The sequence below is a fragment of the Taudactylus pleione genome, unplaced genomic scaffold, assembly GCF_031769625.1.
Source record: "Taudactylus pleione unplaced genomic scaffold, aTauple2 ptg000774l, whole genome shotgun sequence".
Classification (NCBI taxonomy): Eukaryota; Metazoa; Chordata; class Amphibia; order Anura; family Myobatrachidae; genus Taudactylus; species Taudactylus pleione.
The window spans coordinates 3,489,542-3,509,958 of record NW_028285176.1 but is presented as its reverse complement, the minus strand read 5'-3'; the positions used below and the strand labels follow the sequence as shown (position 1 = coordinate 3,509,958).

At 42.6% G+C, this 20,417-nt stretch overlaps 1 protein-coding gene across 1 annotated transcript in view; it reads right to left on the bottom strand.

Moving 5' to 3' along the window:
* Positions 1-20,417, bottom strand: part of STK10 (serine/threonine kinase 10) — a 116,261-nt gene that overhangs the window by 16,665 nt on the left and 79,179 nt on the right. Inside the window, exons 10-15 of the mRNA XM_088457634.1 lie at positions 14,500-14,630; positions 10,653-10,776; positions 9,803-9,982; positions 7,867-7,959; positions 6,656-6,785; positions 3,673-3,797 (exon numbers count right to left, since the gene is read on the bottom strand). Coding sequence (XP_088313760.1) covers positions 3,673-3,797; positions 6,656-6,785; positions 7,867-7,959; positions 9,803-9,982; positions 10,653-10,776; positions 14,500-14,630 — 783 coding nt within the window. The remainder of the gene's footprint in view (positions 1-3,672; positions 3,798-6,655; positions 6,786-7,866; positions 7,960-9,802; positions 9,983-10,652; positions 10,777-14,499; positions 14,631-20,417) is intronic.

The window sequence follows — 20,417 nt, the reverse complement described above, 5'->3', positions numbered from 1 at the left end:
ATTCCCAAGCCACACAAAAATGTGGAACTAATTACCTCAAACAGACATACAGTATATCAATCACTTTTAAATCAGGATTTTACTAGTTAAAATAATGGCATCTAGGCTGGAGGAACTCATGCCATATATCATCATAATGTATTTATTTATTTATAATGTGCCACAGATACCAAAATGTCATACAAGCAAAATATAAATCAAACAAAATACAAATAAGGGGAAAGAGAAATAATAACATTAGTAAAACTACTCCACATGCACATAAACTAGACAGATTCCTGTTCGCTCGAGTACAGGTTTTGGGATGTAGAGGGGTGGGGGAGTAGCTTACAAGTGTAGTTTGATGAGCCAAATCCTCACTGGTGGAGGCATGGCCAGCTGCTGTCGTCCTGCTCACTCAGGACAGCTGAAGCTATAAAATCCTGCATTCCGGAGGCTACCCGCGGCCCAGCCTAATGACGTCACCACAGCGTGACACACGTGCAGCGGCGTCTTACTCACTCCGGCCACCTGTTTTCCCATAGCCTCCGGCGTTCCCTGGAGACTACCAGTGGCCCAGTCTGATGTCACTGCTGCGCGACTTCCACGTGCAGCAGTGCCTCATCAGTTAATGCTAGATCCTATGTGCAGAAAGGACCTCTGTGACGTATCAACCACTTGACCGCTGCAGGAGGCCTGGACCGCTCCTGCGTTACCATCCACGAGGGCATAGAGGGGAATATATATTTGTGGTGAGCCACCATGCCCGAAGCGTGGCGAGCCCGCAAGGGGACACTTTTGGTCCCTGTTAGCATCCCCTCCCCCTTACATGCCGGGTCATGTGAGTGTGACGTCACAGGTCCCCTGCAGCCCTTTATTCTAGTCATAACCATGCCTCATCCGGAATTTCAGCAAGCCTCTCTCTCCTTAAAGCTCAGCAGCATGCTGCTGCCCTGTAATACCTCCGGAGACTCAGGAAAGAACCCCCGTGGACTGAAAGTAGCGTGGTGTTGTGTGAGCCCGGGGAGGTGTGAGACAAGCCGGCTCTACCAATGGCGTAAGTTCATCCCAGAAGCAAGTTATAATTTGGTGCCCCCCCCCAAAAAGGGAAAATAAATATGGTGCATATCTATCCATCCATCTACTGTATCTATCTAAAACAGAGGTTCCCAAACTCTGCCATTACAGTCCAAGTTTTATGGATATCTATGATTGAGCACAGGTGACTTAATTAGTACCTCTGTCAATGTGATTTAACCATCTGGATTCAAGCATGGATATACCTAAAACCTGGACTGGAATGGCAGAGTTTGGGAACCTCTGATCTAATAGATAACTAACTATCTCGCATATCTATCTTTCTATCTATCTTATAGTATATGATTATGGTAGCTTCTCAGGTGCCAGGAAGAGGTGCCATATATTGGGCGGCCGTAACTGTACACTACAGGTACATATTTACAGTCCTAAGTGGGATGAATATATTGTGGGCAATGGAGGAGGTGCCCCTTCAGTGCTGGCGCCTCCATGGTCTCCCATAGTTCTGACCCTGGGGTTTACAGACATGTGAGGAATAACAAGTCCCTGCCAATCTGCTCAAAAGCAGTGTGCCAGGAAGCAGTTTATAATGGCAAAAAAGATTCTCTATGCTTTAGCAATTAATCTTACCTTCTTTTTTGCCTGTGGCCCCCTCAGATGTGTGTCTGGCATGGAGAGAGGCCCAGGGACATGGTATTTAGGTGACTCTCTTAGGGATTGTCTTTTATAGTGGGACATAGATAGAATAGGGGTCTGTGTGAACCCAACTCCCACTGTTAGTGCTTGCTGCCCATTGCCAGGAACCAAGCACCCACATTTAAATCATCACAATAAAGAAATAAAACCCAACAAGCTAGGAACTAGCTAGTGCTCCCACTTTATTCCAGACTGAATACCCGAGGAAAGAACTTAACCTCTGGAGGTTCCGTATGCGGTAGCGGTAAGCTGCACTTGCATGACAAGCACTAGCCCAAAAGTCTCTCCCATGCCATCAGTGGAATTAAGCCCTATACGGAGGGTAATATAAATCAATACCCTGGGAACTATATGCTTGCTACTTATGTTGAATTACTCTGATTGATCAAAAGAGTATGGAATCTTTTTTCAGACTATTTGCTGAATTAATGTATAATTACTGAATGCGGTATACTATTCCGACCTAAGCCTATACTACACTTAGCCAGCTGGCTCAAACTGGTTGTTGTCAGATTGCAACATTGTGAATTGATTGTTACTAATCAGCTTCAAAAGTATCTTACCTTGTTACCAATTCATTAAGAACAAGGGAGAACTAAGGAAAATATATTTCTTACCATTTTTTATGAACATTGGGCCAAAGAGTTCATAATTGCAGTCTGTGGAACACAATTCAATTAACCCTTTACCAGAAGATTATCTCTTTTAGGTCTTCAGGCGCCTGAGGCTGTTTTTTATTGATATTTATTTTATTTTTTATGTGCTGCGTAGTACTACCACTGTTCTAGTGGGTATCATTAAAATGGGTCATTATATGTGCAGCGATTATACAAGTGATCATTTACACATTGTGTTTTTTTTATTTTCTTTTATGTATCTATGTTTTTATTTACTGTGATCAGTCGGCACGACTAGTAACTTTTATATTTATTATAGTGATTTGTTGATATTATTAAACTGTGATATTGTTGATGATCAGCGCTCTTTCCTTTTGATGCATTTGTTTTGTCGTAACCATACTTGATAAGGCCAAGCTCCTTATCTGTTAGTAGCTGCTACCACTTACTGTAATCACAATTTTTGATCCAAGTGGGAATATATTCATAGCAACTTATTGTGTAGAACTGTATATTTCTTTAGTCACACTAGCGCCTTTGTGAGGATTTTTCCTCAGTGTTTTTACTACAAAAAAACCCCAAAGAAACTGAGCTTACGGTGGAAGGCGAGGGGTTATATAGGGGGTGGGAGCCAGTTTCAAACTAGTTAGTGCCAGACTCCACACCTCAATACGCATAACCCAGATGTAAGGCATCCCCCAGATGGATGAAAGGAAAACTATATAACCTACTACATCTAATGAGGTACCCCTGAGAATATTGATACCAGGATAGGTGGTATCAATATTCTCTGCAATGTACAGTGTTATTGTTTGGTGTTTAGCAACAATACTACTAAGGAGGACTCCCCATGTTTTAAACTTGAGAGCTCCAGGAGCTGTAGCTGTCAGGACAGGGAAGAATGGGCACTTTCATGCCCTCCACATATCTAGCGTCTTTTCTAGCATTTCTGTAGTGCAGGGTGTTATTGTCAATGTATTGCTTTAAAAACAACTTCTAAATGGCCACATCATATGGCAGAGGAGACTCCCGTCTTTCAAATGAAGGTACCCCACCCAAAAGGCCCCCAGTCATCAGCAATCAATTGGGGCATTTCTGCATTTTGCAGAAGACTGTAAAAAAATTTAAATAAATCACCAATGTATGGGGCTCACGGATTACTGATTCTGACCACAAAGGGTTTGGAATTGGTGAACCAGGTTGTCCAACAGAATTTCTTTTCTCTAAATCAGCACTATCCAGTGGGGTTGTATGTTATATCATGTTGTTATCTCTGATGTATGCACGAAATTCCATAAAAATGTGAATATATGTGTGCACAGAGCCAGAAATTGCTCCGTACCTTGTCATGCTTCCTGAGCAGCTCATGACGCTGTAAGAAATATTGGTCTTTCAGTTGTTGTTTCATTAGTTGGTGTCTTTCCTGCAGGTGGCGCTCTTCCAGTTCCCAAACGCAGGCTTCTCTGTCTGTATGAAGAAAGGAAATTTATACTTAACCTAAAGATAAACAAGCATCTTTAAAAAGCACTTCAGTTATATGGTATAAGTTTACAAAGCTGCACAGTGCAGCCTAAAGCACTGCACACTGTTGCTGGGGCTCCTCTATTATTGTGAAACTAAACCCAACCAGTTAAAAGTGATAACCAGCCCAATATGTCTCCAGACGGTGGCAATATCTCTTGGTTCAAGACGGATCCATGAGGGTCTCTTCGGATGGAATCTTATTAGTACTCCGTCACAACACAAAGTCTGTGCGGGCGTACTGCACTACAGCAACACAGTCTGAGCGGGCGTACTGCACTACAGCAACACAGTCTGTGGGGGCGTACTGCACTACAACAACACAGTCTGTGCGGGCGTACTGCACTACAACAACACAGTCTGAGCGGGCGTACTGCACTACATCAACACAGTCTGTGGGGGCGTACTGCACTACAACAACACAGTCTGTGCAGGCGTACTGCACTACAACAACACACAGTGTGCGCGGGCGTACTGCACTACAGCAACACAGTGTGTGCGGGCGTACTGCACTACAACAACACACAGTCTGTGCAGGCGTACTGCACTACAACAACACACAGTCTGTGCGGGCGTACTGCACTACAACAACACAGTCTGTGCGGGCGTACTGCACTACAGCAACTCACAGTCTGTGTGGGCGTACTGCACTACAGCAACACACAGTCTGTGCGGGCGTACTGCACTACAACAACACAGTCTGTGCGGGCGTACTGCACTACAAATGGAGCTCAGGATAAATTACATCAGTGTGTGGATCCCCACAATAAAATATTTAACTGAAGCTTACTGTATGCATCAGATGCACATAACGCATCTATTCATAGTCATCCTGCAAATAAAGTTCACACTACATATATTATACCCTCCACAAATAAACCAGGTTTGTCTTGTTCTTTGTTTGAATGTATTTTTGTCCACTGAAAGTTCATTCACAAATGTGCAAAAGCATACTGCAAATACAGGGGTGCATGCTATTGCAGCCGCCACGGCTATATTTCTTGCAGAGTCGCAGCTTCAACTCCACAAGCCCTGGGACACTCACTTTCAATGCCCATGGAAGGTGTAATTACGCTGGTGGTTCTGAATAATCCAACATAGGTGTATCATTCTGCTCACCATCTACACCTGCTCCTATGTTATGTGCAGGGTCTGCTTCTCAACTCCAGCTAAACATGGCCTCTGTGGCTGAGAATGCAGCCAATTGCCCATGAGACCGCTTTTTTACCGTTCACTTCAGACCACTTCCCAGTCACAACCCAGGAACACCCATGGTTTTGCCTTGCTGATCAGAATACCAGTGATCCCCATACACCATAGTGTACACTCAGTGGAAAGCTAGTGCTATTGGGATTTCTGAATTTTGCGTGCATGCGCAGTAGCAAATCTTGTTTTTGCTCCCACATGCAAAAATTTTATTTTGTCTTATGGGACAAGATTATTTCAATGAAGTAAAGGGATAGAGAAAGAAAATTTTTTTTGGGGGGGGATGCAGAGCCTTCATCCCTTCACAAAAGGACTTCATATTTCAACGTCCTCCAGGGCCTGGAGGATGTGGGCCTCATTCAAAGGTGGACGCAGTGCCGATGTTAGCATAGTTGACCGATTATTTACTACTGCGTACGCACAAAAAAACAATCTGAAAACCCCCTACAGTGCATGTGTTCCACTGAGTGTATGCTGTTATGTATGAGAACGCTGGTGTTGGGAACAGCGAGACAAGACCATGGGCTTTCCTTGGTGGTGGACTGAAGAGTATGTAAAAAAAAAGCTGTGTTATGGGAGTGTTGCGAGTGTGTCAGTGACAGCAGCTGCATTCTCAGGCGCAGAGCTACTGCCAGGGTCAATGAATGGTGCGCTGATGGAGGTGTGTTCAGAACCACTGGAGGAATTGCATAGTCCAGCACACGCTAGTACACAAGGGTGAGGCAGAAACTAGCATGTATCATTGCCACTGCGACTCTGCAAAAAGTCGTAATCACGACTGCAATCAGACCCTGTGCCTTTACTTTTATTAATGGGAAATTATTGGGTCTCATTTTGTACCTTCTGAGACACATTTCTAGCTATCCTGCTACCATGTAATACAAACACATAAATGTGAGGTGATCATGACAGTCTCAATGTCCTCACTCATTATTATCTTAAGCCATAAAGGAGAATAAACCAAGTACTGTTTTAAGTGTGAAATGTAAAAGTGTTTGGTCAAGTGCTAGCAAGGGGGGCTCTTTCTTCACTCTTCCTGCAAGGCACACTTTCAGGTGGATACCCAAACCCACATTAATTAGGAGCAGATTGACTTTGAGGGGCATTACCAAGAACATTAATGTGTGTTTGAGGGACTGATAGGCACTGCAAGGAGTATGCACAAACTTAAAAGGCAATATTCCAAAGTGACCACCATGTGCAAGGGTCAATTTCTGTTTTATACCAAATTATGTAGAAATGTTACCACTAAGAAAATATCCACTCATACAAAATACCTAAGGAGAGAAGGAAGACCTTAGGGAACTATATACAGTATGTAGTCCAGTTATCATCCCCAAAACAAATCTCACAGAGAGCTTTCTTGGCATTTGTGGTTAAACCCAAAAATTATAAACAGACTATCTGATTCCTCAGTGAGGCCTGAAAGAGCCTGTGTGCGCGGCAGATCAGCCCAGCAACTTCACCACACTGCTTCCCGCATCAGCAGAGCTGTTATTCATAGGCTGTGACAAGCAGCATGGTGTACAAACAGATCCACTATGTAAAGAGAAGGTGAGCATATTATTAGAGCACAGCTGGCCCTCCTGCGTGGTCACCTCTTAGAAGCTGCTGCTTCTTGTTCAGAAACTCCTTCTCCTTGCTATAGATCTCCTTCTTGTTCTCCAGGGTGATGACGCTCATAGCCAGGGACATATCCTCCTTCTGCTTGTTTAAGAACTGCTGCTCCTGCAGGTAGCACACAGAAGAGGCATAGACGTGAGCTGCATGGCAGTTATGCTGCGGAGTCAGCACAGTAAGCAATACAATAAAGTAAACAGCTCTAACATTTCTGTAAGGTATTTCCTGATGGGTGCAATCTGAGTAAAAGCAGCCAGTATTTAAGCTAGTGAAGCTAAAGAAAAGCACAGCCTGCAACTTGTAGCTGTCCAGCAGATCTCAGTGTTACATTCCTCAGATTACTGGCAGCACAAAAGCAGCAAAGAAACTAATCCAAGGAGCATTTGGCAGATCTACAGTGCCAGGTTGTAAGCCCTGAATGAGATAGTTCCCTGTGTTCTTTAAGAACAGGGGCGTAGTGTTACCCAAAGGTAAGTCATACACCATGTTCGGTGTCTTACGCAATGTAGCCTTTCATTTAGACTTTTTGTAAGTAAGACACTTCAGTAACTAAGGAAAGCTCAGATACCTATCTGTCCCTTTGTGGAGGTCCTGGTGCTAAATAGCCCTTTTAAGCAAATTCTTAAAGAAATCCCACATGCATATCTACATACATGAATAAGGTACAGTACGATCCAGCAATTTAAGATGAACAATGATCCAGGGGGACATAAACAGAGAAGACTCTTTTTACTAACACTAAAGCTGCATACACACACAACGATTTTGTTACCAACGATTTTATGAACGATTATTATGAACGATTTTCTGTCAGATTATCTGTCAGATTTTTTAATGTGTAATGAACGATTTTTATGAACTACAAATGATTTTTGCATATTCCCTTAATGAAAATCGTTGAGTTGACAAGTCTGACTGAACTACAAACGACAAACTACAAACGTGAACGCGCATGAACGATAATCGTTCATCGTTTGACTCAGAAAGTGAACGACTTTTGCAAACGATTATCGTTAAACGATATCGTTTAACGATAATCATTAAAAAAATCGTTGTGTGTGTATGCAGCTTATGAAATACATACAGAAAATACTTATTTGTGACTTCAGCTACAGTTTGTTTTCTCATTGAATGAAATATATCTGCTCTGCCCCAAAAATAGGTATGGCAGGAAGTGTTGTGTCATTACCGTCGTTTGCTTTCTCTGCGCAAATTCATCCATTTTCAGTTTCATACTTTCTCTGCGTTGGTTTCTTGGCAGTTTCTCCACCGCGGTTTTCACCTGTAGACATGGCAGGACAGAGGGGGAGTGAATATATCACAGTATATCATAAATAAGCATAAAGCGTTTTACGCAAGAACTTCATTTTTTTCAGTTGGAGCGGTCGCTGTCCTGGCGCACACAGCGTTACCTGCAGCAAAGACACAAGGCAACTTCCGCTCCACATTAATCAGACGGCAAATCCTGAGCGCAAAAACAGCTGGTCACAGAGCTCGTGGCCCTCTGCGGCATCACTGAGGACTGCAATCCCACAGCGATGTTTAGCAATACTGCAATCACAGTAACCTAAAGATCACTTTATAGGAAATATTAAAGAAGCCAACATAACATTTAAAAGTGGAAACCTCCTTTAATTATATATAAGAAAAATATTCATGATCTGCTAGAGATTTTTTCATAAATTCTTATTAATGCATTACAGATCCTTAAAATATTTCCCAAATATTTTTTTTCCTGTTGCTTCTCCATTCCATTGTGTGGCCCAAGCAGAGGCTGAGCACACTGTCTGCATGAGCAGCTGTATGGTAGCATGTGTAACAATTAGGGCCATATGCAATCAGCTGCGATAACGATACGTTTCCTCCAGAGAAAAATTTTCTGACCATTTGCCCAATTTTGCCACTTATCACGTTTGCGCACTCCCGTTTATCGTGCTATCCTATAGCAAAACCAGAGATAACCAATTGTTGCATGGATGACAGGTGAAAATGGGGAAATCAGCCTGTACCCCAAAAAAAGGGAAGGTAATGGTATAGAAGTGTGTTAGTGGCCATAAACCAAGGGTTTGGGGTTCTCAAATTGTGTCAATTGGCTGTTGTATGCATTTTCCTCTAATAGCAAAAACATGATAAGATGCAATATTTTTTGGCTAAAATAGATAAAGTAGTTAAATTAGGGGTGCATTAAAATGGGTGTAAGTATATTTGTTTCATTATAGGGCATTTTAAAAATGCTAAAAACACACCTGTCACTTGCACCTGCAATGTACAAAACAGGTTGGGTATGAAATTCCGGCTGGTCAGAAAACCGACAGCGGCATCCTGACAGCCAGAATCACGACACCCATAGGGAAGACAGGTAAGTGTTTTTCTAACCCCAACCCTCACCCTCCCTGGTGTCTCACACTAACCTCCCCCTCCCTAGTGCCTAAGCCTAACCTCCCCGCACCCTAAACCTAACACCCACTCCCCGGTGCCTAACCTCACCCCCTGACACCCAGATACTTACCTTCGGGATGCCGGCGGTCAGGATACTGGTGCCGGGATCCCAACCAGTCGAGATTTCGGTGCCGGTATTCAGACCATCCATCGGCATCCTGCACACCGGGATGCCAACTACATCCCGTTCAAAACACCTGTGCCATCGATACAGCACCCCCATATACCTATCCCACTACTTTAAACCCAATTTCCAAAATTTTTTAGCACCCCAAAAAGAATATGTCATTATTGGCCATATCAAGCTTATTAAAAAATATTTTTTGCCTAATTAGTCATTAAGGAAGGTGTCTGATTGGTTCTGCACCAAATCCCAAGATTTTTTGCCAAAAATAGGGGCTTTGCACAACTGACCTGCTCAGAGGTGGTGAAAAGAAATTTGCAATAATACCTATACCAGTTGACTCATATGTCAAAACCACGGCTAATAGGATGGGCCAATAACCATTTTTGGAGAAAAGTTCACCGGTGAAAACTTTTCTCCAAAAATGGTCATCAGGGCTAATTGGATACCCCCCTTTAGTGTTTAGACATCAGCAATGTGATTTGTTAATTTTTGGATAGTCCTCGCACTGGGTAAATATATGCACAGCTGACATTTCTTTCTTTTAGTTCTGTCACGTTACCTCTTTTTTCTGTATCTTAAGTTGCTCAAGGAACCTTGCATGTTCCCGCTCTTGCTCAGTGCGAATGCGCTTAGCCTCGTCCCTCCTGCGCACCGCATGCTCTTGCTCCATACGCTCAATTTGCTGTTTTTGCTGCCGCTCCAGCATTTCCAGCTCAGTGTCATAGAACTTTTTCTTTGCCTTAAGGACAGAGATCATATGGAAATGTCAGACACCACCACTGCAAATTGAATCAGTAATGGTATGCATAGTACAGCATGCATACTGTCATTTACATACTCTACAGTCTAAGTGATTATGCATTCCAAGGTACAGCATGGCATCCCCAAATCCCCCCCTAAGCATCTAGAGAACAGCATATTAAAATACTTTAATAAACAATCAAATACACAAGTTGCTTGTACATTAAAAAAATAAAATAAAAAAAACTTGTTGTGACCTGCACAAATCTTAGTAAAAGTTTCTGTACTTTCATGTAATTATGAAACAGGACTCAGGAGTCAAAATATAATTGTGTTATTGCACATACAAGTCATTGTTCTCCGTAAATCAGTAGTTTACAATTAGATTACTGAAGCATAATGCAGAGTCCTAACTGAAGGAAGTGCAAAGGGAAAATGCCTCAATGTCACAACAATCTTATCTTTATTTTTAGATAACTTTTGCATGTAATATTATGAATGTAAAAATCTTTAGACAGCGACTTGCAGTTTAGGTTTCTTCTCTGTTCATCCTTTACAAATAAATAAAATGTTTAGAATGTTTGAACCTTGTTCAGTTTTTTTTAACCTTCAATTATTTTAAATATCAAAAATTACGTCTCTAAACTTGTGTGACAGAAGTCTCTTACATTCATTTCCTGCTCAAAGCGCCGTAACATCTGTTCTTGCTGCAGCAAATGCTTTGTATTCAGTTGGGTCTGGTTCCTGTGCTCTTCTTTCTGTAATAGCCTCAACTCACGGAGCTCCTGGCGCCTTACATGCAAAAATAAAATCAAAAATGTATTTAGATAAAGAATATCTTTGTATCTAATAGAGAGAGATATATATATATATATATATACACACATATATACACACACACATACATACATACATACACACACACATACGCACACAAACAAAAATTGTTAAAGGAACAATTTATAATTGGCTGTTAAACTGGCTTCCTTTCAGCTACACTGTACATAGTGGCATAACTTGGTCCCTTCTGCCTTTTCCTACTAGGAAATATGGATGGCGATAGAATATTTGGACTTGCGAAATCAACCAAAATTGGTACCATCCCAAATGATTCGATAATTTTTACTCTTAACTTCACTAATACCGCTTTCACAACGCAATGCCGGGTCACACCCAGGAATTTTGTACACAGGTTCATCCCGGATTCGACCCGGCTGAGACACCTTTCATACTGGCGGCCCGACCTGGCACTAATACCGGGTCAATGACGTCACCGCCATCATGTGGTAAGCTGGCGTTTGGAGATTCTCTCATCTCCAAGTGCCGGCTCTTTCTATCCAGTGAACGGGACCTGGGTCGCAACCACCCGGATTACCCTTTCACACTGCACCACGAGCAGGGTTGAACACATGTTCAACCCTGCTCGTTACCCAGGATGAAATGCACAGTAACCCGGTTTGCTGCACGTTTAAGTGCAATAACCGGTGTTATCACTGGCAATGTAAAAGGGGTATAGGTCGGACTCCAGTGTGTTTAATGAGGGTACAAAGTGTATGACCCCTGCTGCATTGGATCTGTTAGTACCAAAAGATGCCTCTCAAGGCCAGTATTAAAATATATTTAAACAAAAATGTTTTAATATCACAACAATAATAATATAATGTAAATTAAATAAATGTAATGTTAAAATAAGTCTGAAAAACAAAAAGCCATCAGTATCATATATTACATGTGCTCCTTAAATATTAACAAGAGTATCCCAAGGAACAGGTGATGAATCACCTTGGTTCATGTGAGAGTAACTGACCACACTAAGATGTTTAAGGAGAGACCAATAGGGGTTCAACTTCTTATAGTGCTCCTTAGACCAGGTTCCAATTCAGTATTCGTATATAGTGTCTAGATTTCAGCCAAAAACGGGTTTGTTTAACATCTTCCCCTTCCTGGAAAATATTCTTTATAATAAGCCTGGATAGCACAATAGAAGGCCCTGGGTTGTTTGTTTATCTGTCTAAGCAAAGAATGGACAGGAAGTGGGAGGACAAACTCACTTGATACATGACTGACAATACTGTGCAAAAGTTTTAGGCAGGTGTGGAAAAAATGCTGCAAAGTAAGAATGCTTTCAAAAATAGAAATTAAAAATAAACTATTATCAATTAACAAAATGCAAAGTGAATGAACAGAAGAGAAATATAAATCAAATCAATATTTGGTGTGACCACCCTTTGCCTTCAAAACAGCAATTCTTTTAGGTACACTTGTACACAGTTTTCGAAGGAACTCTGCAGGGAGGTTGTTCCAAACATCTTGGAGAACTAACCACAGATCTTCTGTGTATGTGTGCTTGCTCACATCTTTGTCTCTTCATGTAATCCCAGACAGCCTCAATAATGTTGAGATCAGGGCTCTGTGGGGGCCATGTCATCACATTTCAGGACTCCTTGTTTTTCTTTTTACGCTGAAGATAGTTCTTTGACATTGGCTGTATGTTTGGGGTCGCTGTCCTGCTGCAGAATAAATTTGGAATTAAACAGATGCCTCCCTGATGGTATTGCATGATGGATAATTACCTCCCTGTATTTCTCAGCATTGAGGACACTATTAATCCTGACCAAATCCCCAACTCCATTTGCTGAAATGCAGCCCCAAACTTGAATGAAGGAACCTCCACCATGCTTCACAGTTGCCTGTAGACATTCATTATTGCACCGCTCTCCAGTCATTCTGCTCAGAACAGCCAGAAACCAATGGGACCCAGGTACACCCATCTACAGTTCGGAAAAGTCTGTCCAGAAGTGGTCTACATGAAAGAATTCAGGCTAAAAAGCCATACCTTCGACATAACAAGGCCAAGCAACTCAACTATGCATGGAAAACATAGGAACTGGGGTGCAGAAAAATGGCAACATGTGCTCTAGACTGATGAGTCAAAATTTTAAATATTTGGCTGTAACAGAAGGCAGTTTGTTTGCCAAGGGGCTGGAGAGTGGTACAATAATGAGTGTCTGCAGGCAACAGTGAAGCATGGTGGAGGTTCCTTGAAAGCTTGGGGCTGCATTTCAGAAAATGCGGTTGGGGATTTGGTCAGGATTAATAGTGTCCTCAATGCTGAGATATACAACCAGGTAATTATCCATCATGCAATACCATCAGGGAGATGTCTGATTGGCTCCAAACTTATTCTGCAGCAGGACAACGACCCCAAACATACAGCCAATGTCAAAGAACTATCTTCAGCGTAAAAAGAAAAACAAGGAGTCCTGAAATGTGATGACATGGCCCCCACAGAGCCCTGATCTCAACATTATTGAGGCTGTCTGGGATTACATGAAGAGACAGAAAGATATGAGCAAGCCTACATACACAGAAGATCTGTGGTTAGTTCTCCAAGATGTTTGGAACAACCTCCCTGCAGAGTTCCTTCGAAAACTGTGTGCAAGTGTACCTAGAAGAATTGATGCTGTTTTGAAGGCAAAGGGTGGTCACACCAAATATTGATTTGATTTAGATTTCTCTTCTGTTATTTCACTTTGCATTTTGTTAATTGATAAGCAAACTATTAACACTTCTATTTTTTAAAGCATTCCTACTATGCAACATATTTTCCACACATGCCTAAAACTTTTGCACAGTACTGTATATCCACATGTGAAAAGAACTTTAAAAACACTCTTAGGGCCTGACGCTCTTTGAGAGCGCTCGCTCTGAATCAGGGCGTCCCTGTTTTTTTTTTTGTAAAGATGGCCTCCTGACCGCTCGCTAAGCTGCCTCACTGCCTAAGTGGCAAAACATTTACCACTTCACAGTAGATGCGAAGGACATGGGGCCTGATTCAGAGCTGCTCGCAAAAAGCGAGCACTCGCTCTGAATCAGGGCGGCCGCATGTTTTTTTAAAACTGGCCCTCCAGGCCGCTCGCATAGCTGTGGGTGACCAACCACAGCTTTAGCGAGTGGCCAGGTGATGGTCGCGATGGTCACGACCATCGGGGCTTGTGGTAGGGTCTCATTCCCGCAAGCCCCAGTGAGCTTCCGGCTCTAATAGAGCCGGAATCTCACCCACTGACATCACTCGTGAACGCCTCCATTTGGCCAGCTACTCCCCCTGCCCGCTTCCAAAACGGGGCAAGCTGTCAATCACAATCGACAGCTGCCCCGCTTTGGTGTGAGACCGTAGCGACGGAGCGCCTGTCGCTGGCCGGGTCTCGTGCATGCGCAGTGGGGGACCATCGAACCGCTTGCGAGTGGGTCTGGATAAAAAAAACCGAAGGGCCTGATTCAAAGACAATGGAGAAATGAACCAAAATATCTTCTACAATTCAGGTACATGAATAAGAAAAGGCCTGTACAGAAAATACAAGTATGTGTGGACTCCTTACTGAATTCCTTTTCCTTCTTGTACATGTACCTTTCAACATGCTTTTAGATTCCACGTAATACAATGCACAGGCATCAAGCAAAACAGGAATACAAATATAAATATATATATAAATATAAAAGTAATGTGTTGTGCACCTCAGAAAACGCATCTCCTCATCTTTTTTCTCATCTTCGCCAATAATCTTCGAGGTCGTGATGCTCACCTCCACACCATCTACTACATATCTTCTTGTACGCTTCAGAGTCTTGTTGTGAAGGCGGACATCCTACAACAAGCAAATAGTTATACAAGGTATACAGTGCATCCAAATGGTACTTTCACTGCAGCGTTCCATAATAATATCATAACCAAATAAATATGCTGTAGTGGGTACACAGAGGGACTGCTGTAAGTCGGATTAGAACAGATTTTACAAACTAACGGATAGCCTGTAGAGGGCAATCTTCCCAATATAAATAGGGATGTGCAGGCTCGGATTAGTTCGTATTTTCCAGCTAAAGTCGGATTTTTCCAGCCAAAAATCGTGTCTCAGAAAAAGGCAAAACGTCATCTTTCATGGACAATCATCATCTTTCATGGACTTTTGTCCAGGAATGATGATGTTTGTCCATGAAAGATGTTTTGCCTCTTTCTGAGACCCGATTATTGGCGGGAAAAATCCAAATTTGGCGGGAAGACTGCCCTCTGCACATCCCTAAATATATAGGGAAACTACTTTGAAAACATAATTGTATGATATTACATAAACAAAATTTCAGGTGCAATCTTAGTTTACTCTTTGGAATGGGTCTCCAGGAGAGTCTGGCAAAGTATATACCCAGAAAGCAGCAGTGACAAAATCTCAATGTTAGACAATACTATCATCTGCATCTTTTTCAGACCAAAACTATCTATACACATCAATCAATTTCACAAACCATGGTTCCGTGTAAACTAATTACGTACATCCCAGGCACCACCAGAGGGAGGTTAGGGTTAGGCACCACTATGGGGAAGGTTAGGGAGGGGGGGGGGGGGGGGGGGGGAGAGGGAGAGGGTTAGGGTACTCACCAGCCCCAGTCCAGATTCTGACGGTTAGGAATTCCAGCGTCGGTATTTAGTCCGCCGCCAATACATCCGGCAGCATTACACACCGGTCCCCCCTCGTTTAATATTGCAACAACATCTGTAGCTGCGTTACTTACCTCGTTCCCGTCGGTCCAGCTACGCATACGTGTCCAGAGGTCACGCATGCGCACAGCCACCAGGGAGGTAGTGAGGAGGTAGCAGAGGAATCTGCTCGGATCCCTCTTCGCATCCCCGGAACTCCTTCCCATAGGAAGGAGCGGGGATCCGAGAACAAGCGCCGTCTGAAGATGGTGCTTGATCTCGGCAGCAAACTCCAGTTTGCTGGATATCAAGGGGTCCTATCAGACCCCTGATGATGAATGGCCCGGTAAGTAAAATATACAGATACTAGTGTTTCCGCATGGTTACCGGGCCATTTATCAATGATAAATAGGCCCCTCAGTTAGATAATAATAATAATAATTACACTCATATCTCCAGAGTGCTGCTCCTGCCGCATTACTGTATATATGATATTATACTGTGTACAACATGTAATTTTGAGGCAGGGACAGCTGGCCACCACCTTGGCAATGGCAATGTGCACATTGGTGAAGTAGATATTAGCTGGAAGAGAAGGAAGCCACGTGTTTCCCTCTGCTTTTACACATAGTGACCAGTGAAACAAAGGATGATAAACAAACCTGGTGACAACACTATAACAAAGTCTAATTAGTAGTAGTATGTTTTTAAATGGACATACAATTAAAGAAATGGTCCTGTCACCTAAACACAGTGAATGCATCAGTTTTGTGGGCTGAAGGTGTAGCCTGTAAGCTAGGTACACATTGCTTGATATATTGGCCGATCAATTGATCGACCAATATATCTGGTGCCCGTCGTCCAAGTGGGTATCAGCGATATGTCTGAACGACGTTGTTCACAGACATATTTCATCGGCTGTACTGCACAGCCGATGGACAGATACATCTGCAGTTATACATGTACATCGGCAAGTGCGTACGGGCAGCGGCAGCTGCGGGGAGGGGGGACGGAAACCCACCCCCGGCCAGCGGGACCCTGGGCTGCCTGGAAGATGATGGTTGTTCAGTGTATATGATTGACCATCATCTACAGATATATCAGCAGATTACTTGATCTGCAGATGCTAGGTGTGTATCCACCTTTACAATTTCAAAGGAAGCAGTATCCACATCCTATGATGTCTGTCAGCCACCCCTCAAGAAAGCCAACAAAAATCATTGTCTCTACTGTGTAGGTGACAGGTCTACTTTTCCCCCCAACTCCTAATTTAACGACACATGAGCTAGTTCATAATGACAGTTTCCTTGTATTCTGCTACCCAGTAATAAGCAAAAAGCCACTGAGCTAGAGAAAAGCTACAGTGGTAATACCGGTAACTGCAGCTCCACTATGCAAGTACATGGAATCAACTTGTTAAACGAAAAAAAAAAAAAACCTGAAAAGGTCTCTGCCAAGTTTTGCCCAAACAAAATATGGCACAACTCTGATTAACTTAATGCTAGGCAAATGACACACTGTAAAACACTGCAATCCGGTATGACATTTACACAAGCAGGAGTCAGACCAGTTCTATCTTTTTTTCTTTTAAAGATGCCTTATCTCATTTTTACAAACTTGTCCAATGGTATTTCATACTGCACAGATATCTGAGGGGGAATCAATTAGCCGTGATAAAACATTAAGTTAACCAAGATAACAGTACAGAGGTCTGTTAGTGGCCAAAAGCAAAGTATTTGGGGTTCTTAAAGTGTGTCCAATGTCCGATATATGTATTTTCAATAACCGTGAAAAAAAACCCCATAGAAAGCAAGTCTTTTTCAGCAAAGTAAACGCTGTAGTAGAATTATGGATGCATAAAAATGCCTGTCAGTTTATTTTTGGGTGATTTCAAGCCGCTATTAATAAAACACCTATTACTGACAACTGCCCTATCCATACAGCACTTCCATATACCGGTCTCACTTCTGTTATCCCATTATTCTGCACTTTGCCGAATTTCATCCCAAAAATGACATACCATTATTGGCCAAATTAAGCTAATTCAAAACTTCTAATTGCCTAATTAATCATTAATCATTAAGGAAGTTGCCCCAGTGGTTCCGAACCCAGTCTTGGCATTTATACTTTAGAATAAGGATTTTCCCCCAACTTTTCACCTGCTCAAGGGGTCCTGGAAAAAAAGAGGTGCATTAACTCTAATGCAGAATTAACGAATGCTAACTGGGCGGCTAATTGAATAGGGCAAACAAAAAAAACCTAACACCCGAATTTCACTTTTACAAGTGAAAATGGGTTATTGCAGCTAATTTAATTCCCCATTGTCTAATCTCTGTCAGGTTCTGGCCTAGGATCGGCCGTTACTCACCTCAGTGCCGACTTCCCCTGACTTCTCCCACGGTCAGACGTCTGATGCAGCGGCGAATGACGCGCTGAGGATTATGCCTTAGGTGCGCTTGTCTTCCAGTTGCTGCTCTGTGATTTGGTTACTGAGGTTGCCATCATGGGCGCAGCCATGACAGTATTCGTCACCGGACTGACCCTCTGTCCAATGGTAGCATGATCTTTGTCAGCTGACGCTGCCTTCCAGTGGACTGCTACCTTTGGGTATTTAACAGGCTCTGGACAACAGGAAGTTGCCTGTACAACGTTGTTACTACTAGTGTTTGCTTGCCGTCACTACGTTCCAGGTTCCCTTGTTGTTCTACTCTCAAGCCTATTCTAAGTTCCTCCTGTGACAGCGGTGCATCTGAAACACCTTGCCTGCGTACTCAGTACATCCTGCGAGTACCATCACAGTGACATCCTCCTGTGCCAGCGGTGCGACTGAAACACCTTGCCCGCGTAACTCAGTACATCCTACGAGTACAACCAGAGCCATCCTCCTGTGCCAGTTGTGCACCTGAACACCTAGCCCACGTAATCAGTACATTCTTCAAGTGCAACTACCGGGTATACTTCCTGTGCCAGTGGTCATCTGATACCTTGCCTGCATACCTTGTTCTACATCCTCGTACAGTGACCTCACTAGTGCTTCTTTCTGAAGTACAAACCTGCTGGGCCTCATCGGTGTTCTAATCTCCATTCCCCACGTGTATCGGATACCTGATCAAAGCGCCGCGACCTGCTTGCTGGGTGCAGCTTAAACCCATATCCCGCTTGGAGGGGTCACTGGTGAACACTTCCCAGCAGGTTAGACTCCGCGCCTTTGATCGGGTCTCGCCAACATCCGATACTTGTGGATGAGGAGGTCAATACATCCAGGCCCCTCGTCTCCGATTCTTTTCACAACCCCGGGCCTCAGCTGTCAGCTCCTTAGTAGAAGACCCTCCTGAGTCATTCATGACAATCTCGTGCTCACGTTTTACACGGATTATTAAAAGCAAAGGGTGCAATTCAATCCTCCTCAATGCGCCGGCTCCTCACATTACTGCATATAAACAACCTTCATTCATTTTCTTATGCACCTCAGTGGGATGCAAGGGGAAATGCGTGAAGAGAAATTGCTGATGATTGCCATCGCAACTATTCCGGAGGCACACTGCGGAGAGAAAAATTGCTCCCATGGCTTTTAATCTTTTTTTCAATGGTGTGCTACTGCCTTTTAGAATTAAAAGAATTTTTTTTTTCTTTACTGCCAAGGTAGGTAGGCGTGTGCATGTGTGGGTGATAAGTATCTCAGAGGAGGCAGGATAGTCAGTGAATACGTATTACACATAATACTTTGGTTCATTTATTTCCTTGTACACAAGGCTGTATTTATTTACTATATATGTATACATGGAAACTGCTGCACAGACATGGATTCATGTAAATGGTCTGTAACTTGAAGCTTTTAAAAAATATATATGTGTGTATTTAATGATGGGGTGCAGTAAAGAGTGACATGAGAATATGTGGTGCACAATAACTAATTTAGAACAGATTTACCCATAAAACAATGGGCTGCCAAAGTTCTAAATCGGGTTCAGGCATGTATATGGATAATTAGGGCCGTATTCAATTAGCGGCGAAAACTGAAGTTTTTTCCCCAAAGGCGAAAACGGTCATTTTTCGCAAAAAAAAACAAAAACTGCGATATTTAAAATGCAAAATCCTTATTTTTGTCTAAAAGTGTGGGGATATCTTTCAGAAGCCTTTGGACACCCCACACCCTAATGATAAATTACCCCAACAAAATTTCCTAAGATGCGACCGCGCAAATTTTGGGTAAAAAAAAAGACAACGTTAAAAAATGGTTTTTAAGTATTGGGTCTGATTTTTCGGGGGGCGCTATGGATGTGTGAAGTGTTTTAAACATCGCACGCGGTCACAGCGGGCGGTTTTTTACGGCTTTTAAAATTGCATTTTTATGACACAAAATATACTTGCACCCATTTTAACGTATCCCCAATTTACGTGGAACAGTAATTTCCTGTAAAAAAAAAATAGCTTTGTATAATTTTCAACGGTTTTTATTTTTTTTTCACCAAAAAGCGCAACTTACGAAATTTTTGGGGGTAATTTATCATAGGGATTTGGCATTTTTTTTCGCCTGGTCTGGGATGGAGAAAACCTTTCTCCAGTTTGTTTTCGCCTGTTTTTTTGCGAAAATATTGCCTTTTTGTTTTTCTTTAAAAAAAAAAAAACGTCCGTTTTCGCTGCTAATTGAATACGGCCCTAACTGAGTGCAGAGATACACATCCCTAGAGCAGTGTTTCCCAACCTCGGTCCTCAAGGCACACTAACAGTCCAGGTTTTAATGATATCCATGCCTGAGCACAGATGGTTAAATCAAATAATTGAGGTACTAATTAAAACAGCTGTGCTCAAGTAGGGCTATCCTTAAAATCTGGACTATTTTAGTGTGCCTTGAGGACCGTGGTTGGGAACCCCTGCCCTAGAGACAGTATTCAGTAATTGCAGGTCTTGAAGTGTAGATAGAATTTGTGATTGATCAGACACTGCTAGTAAACAAAGGAGA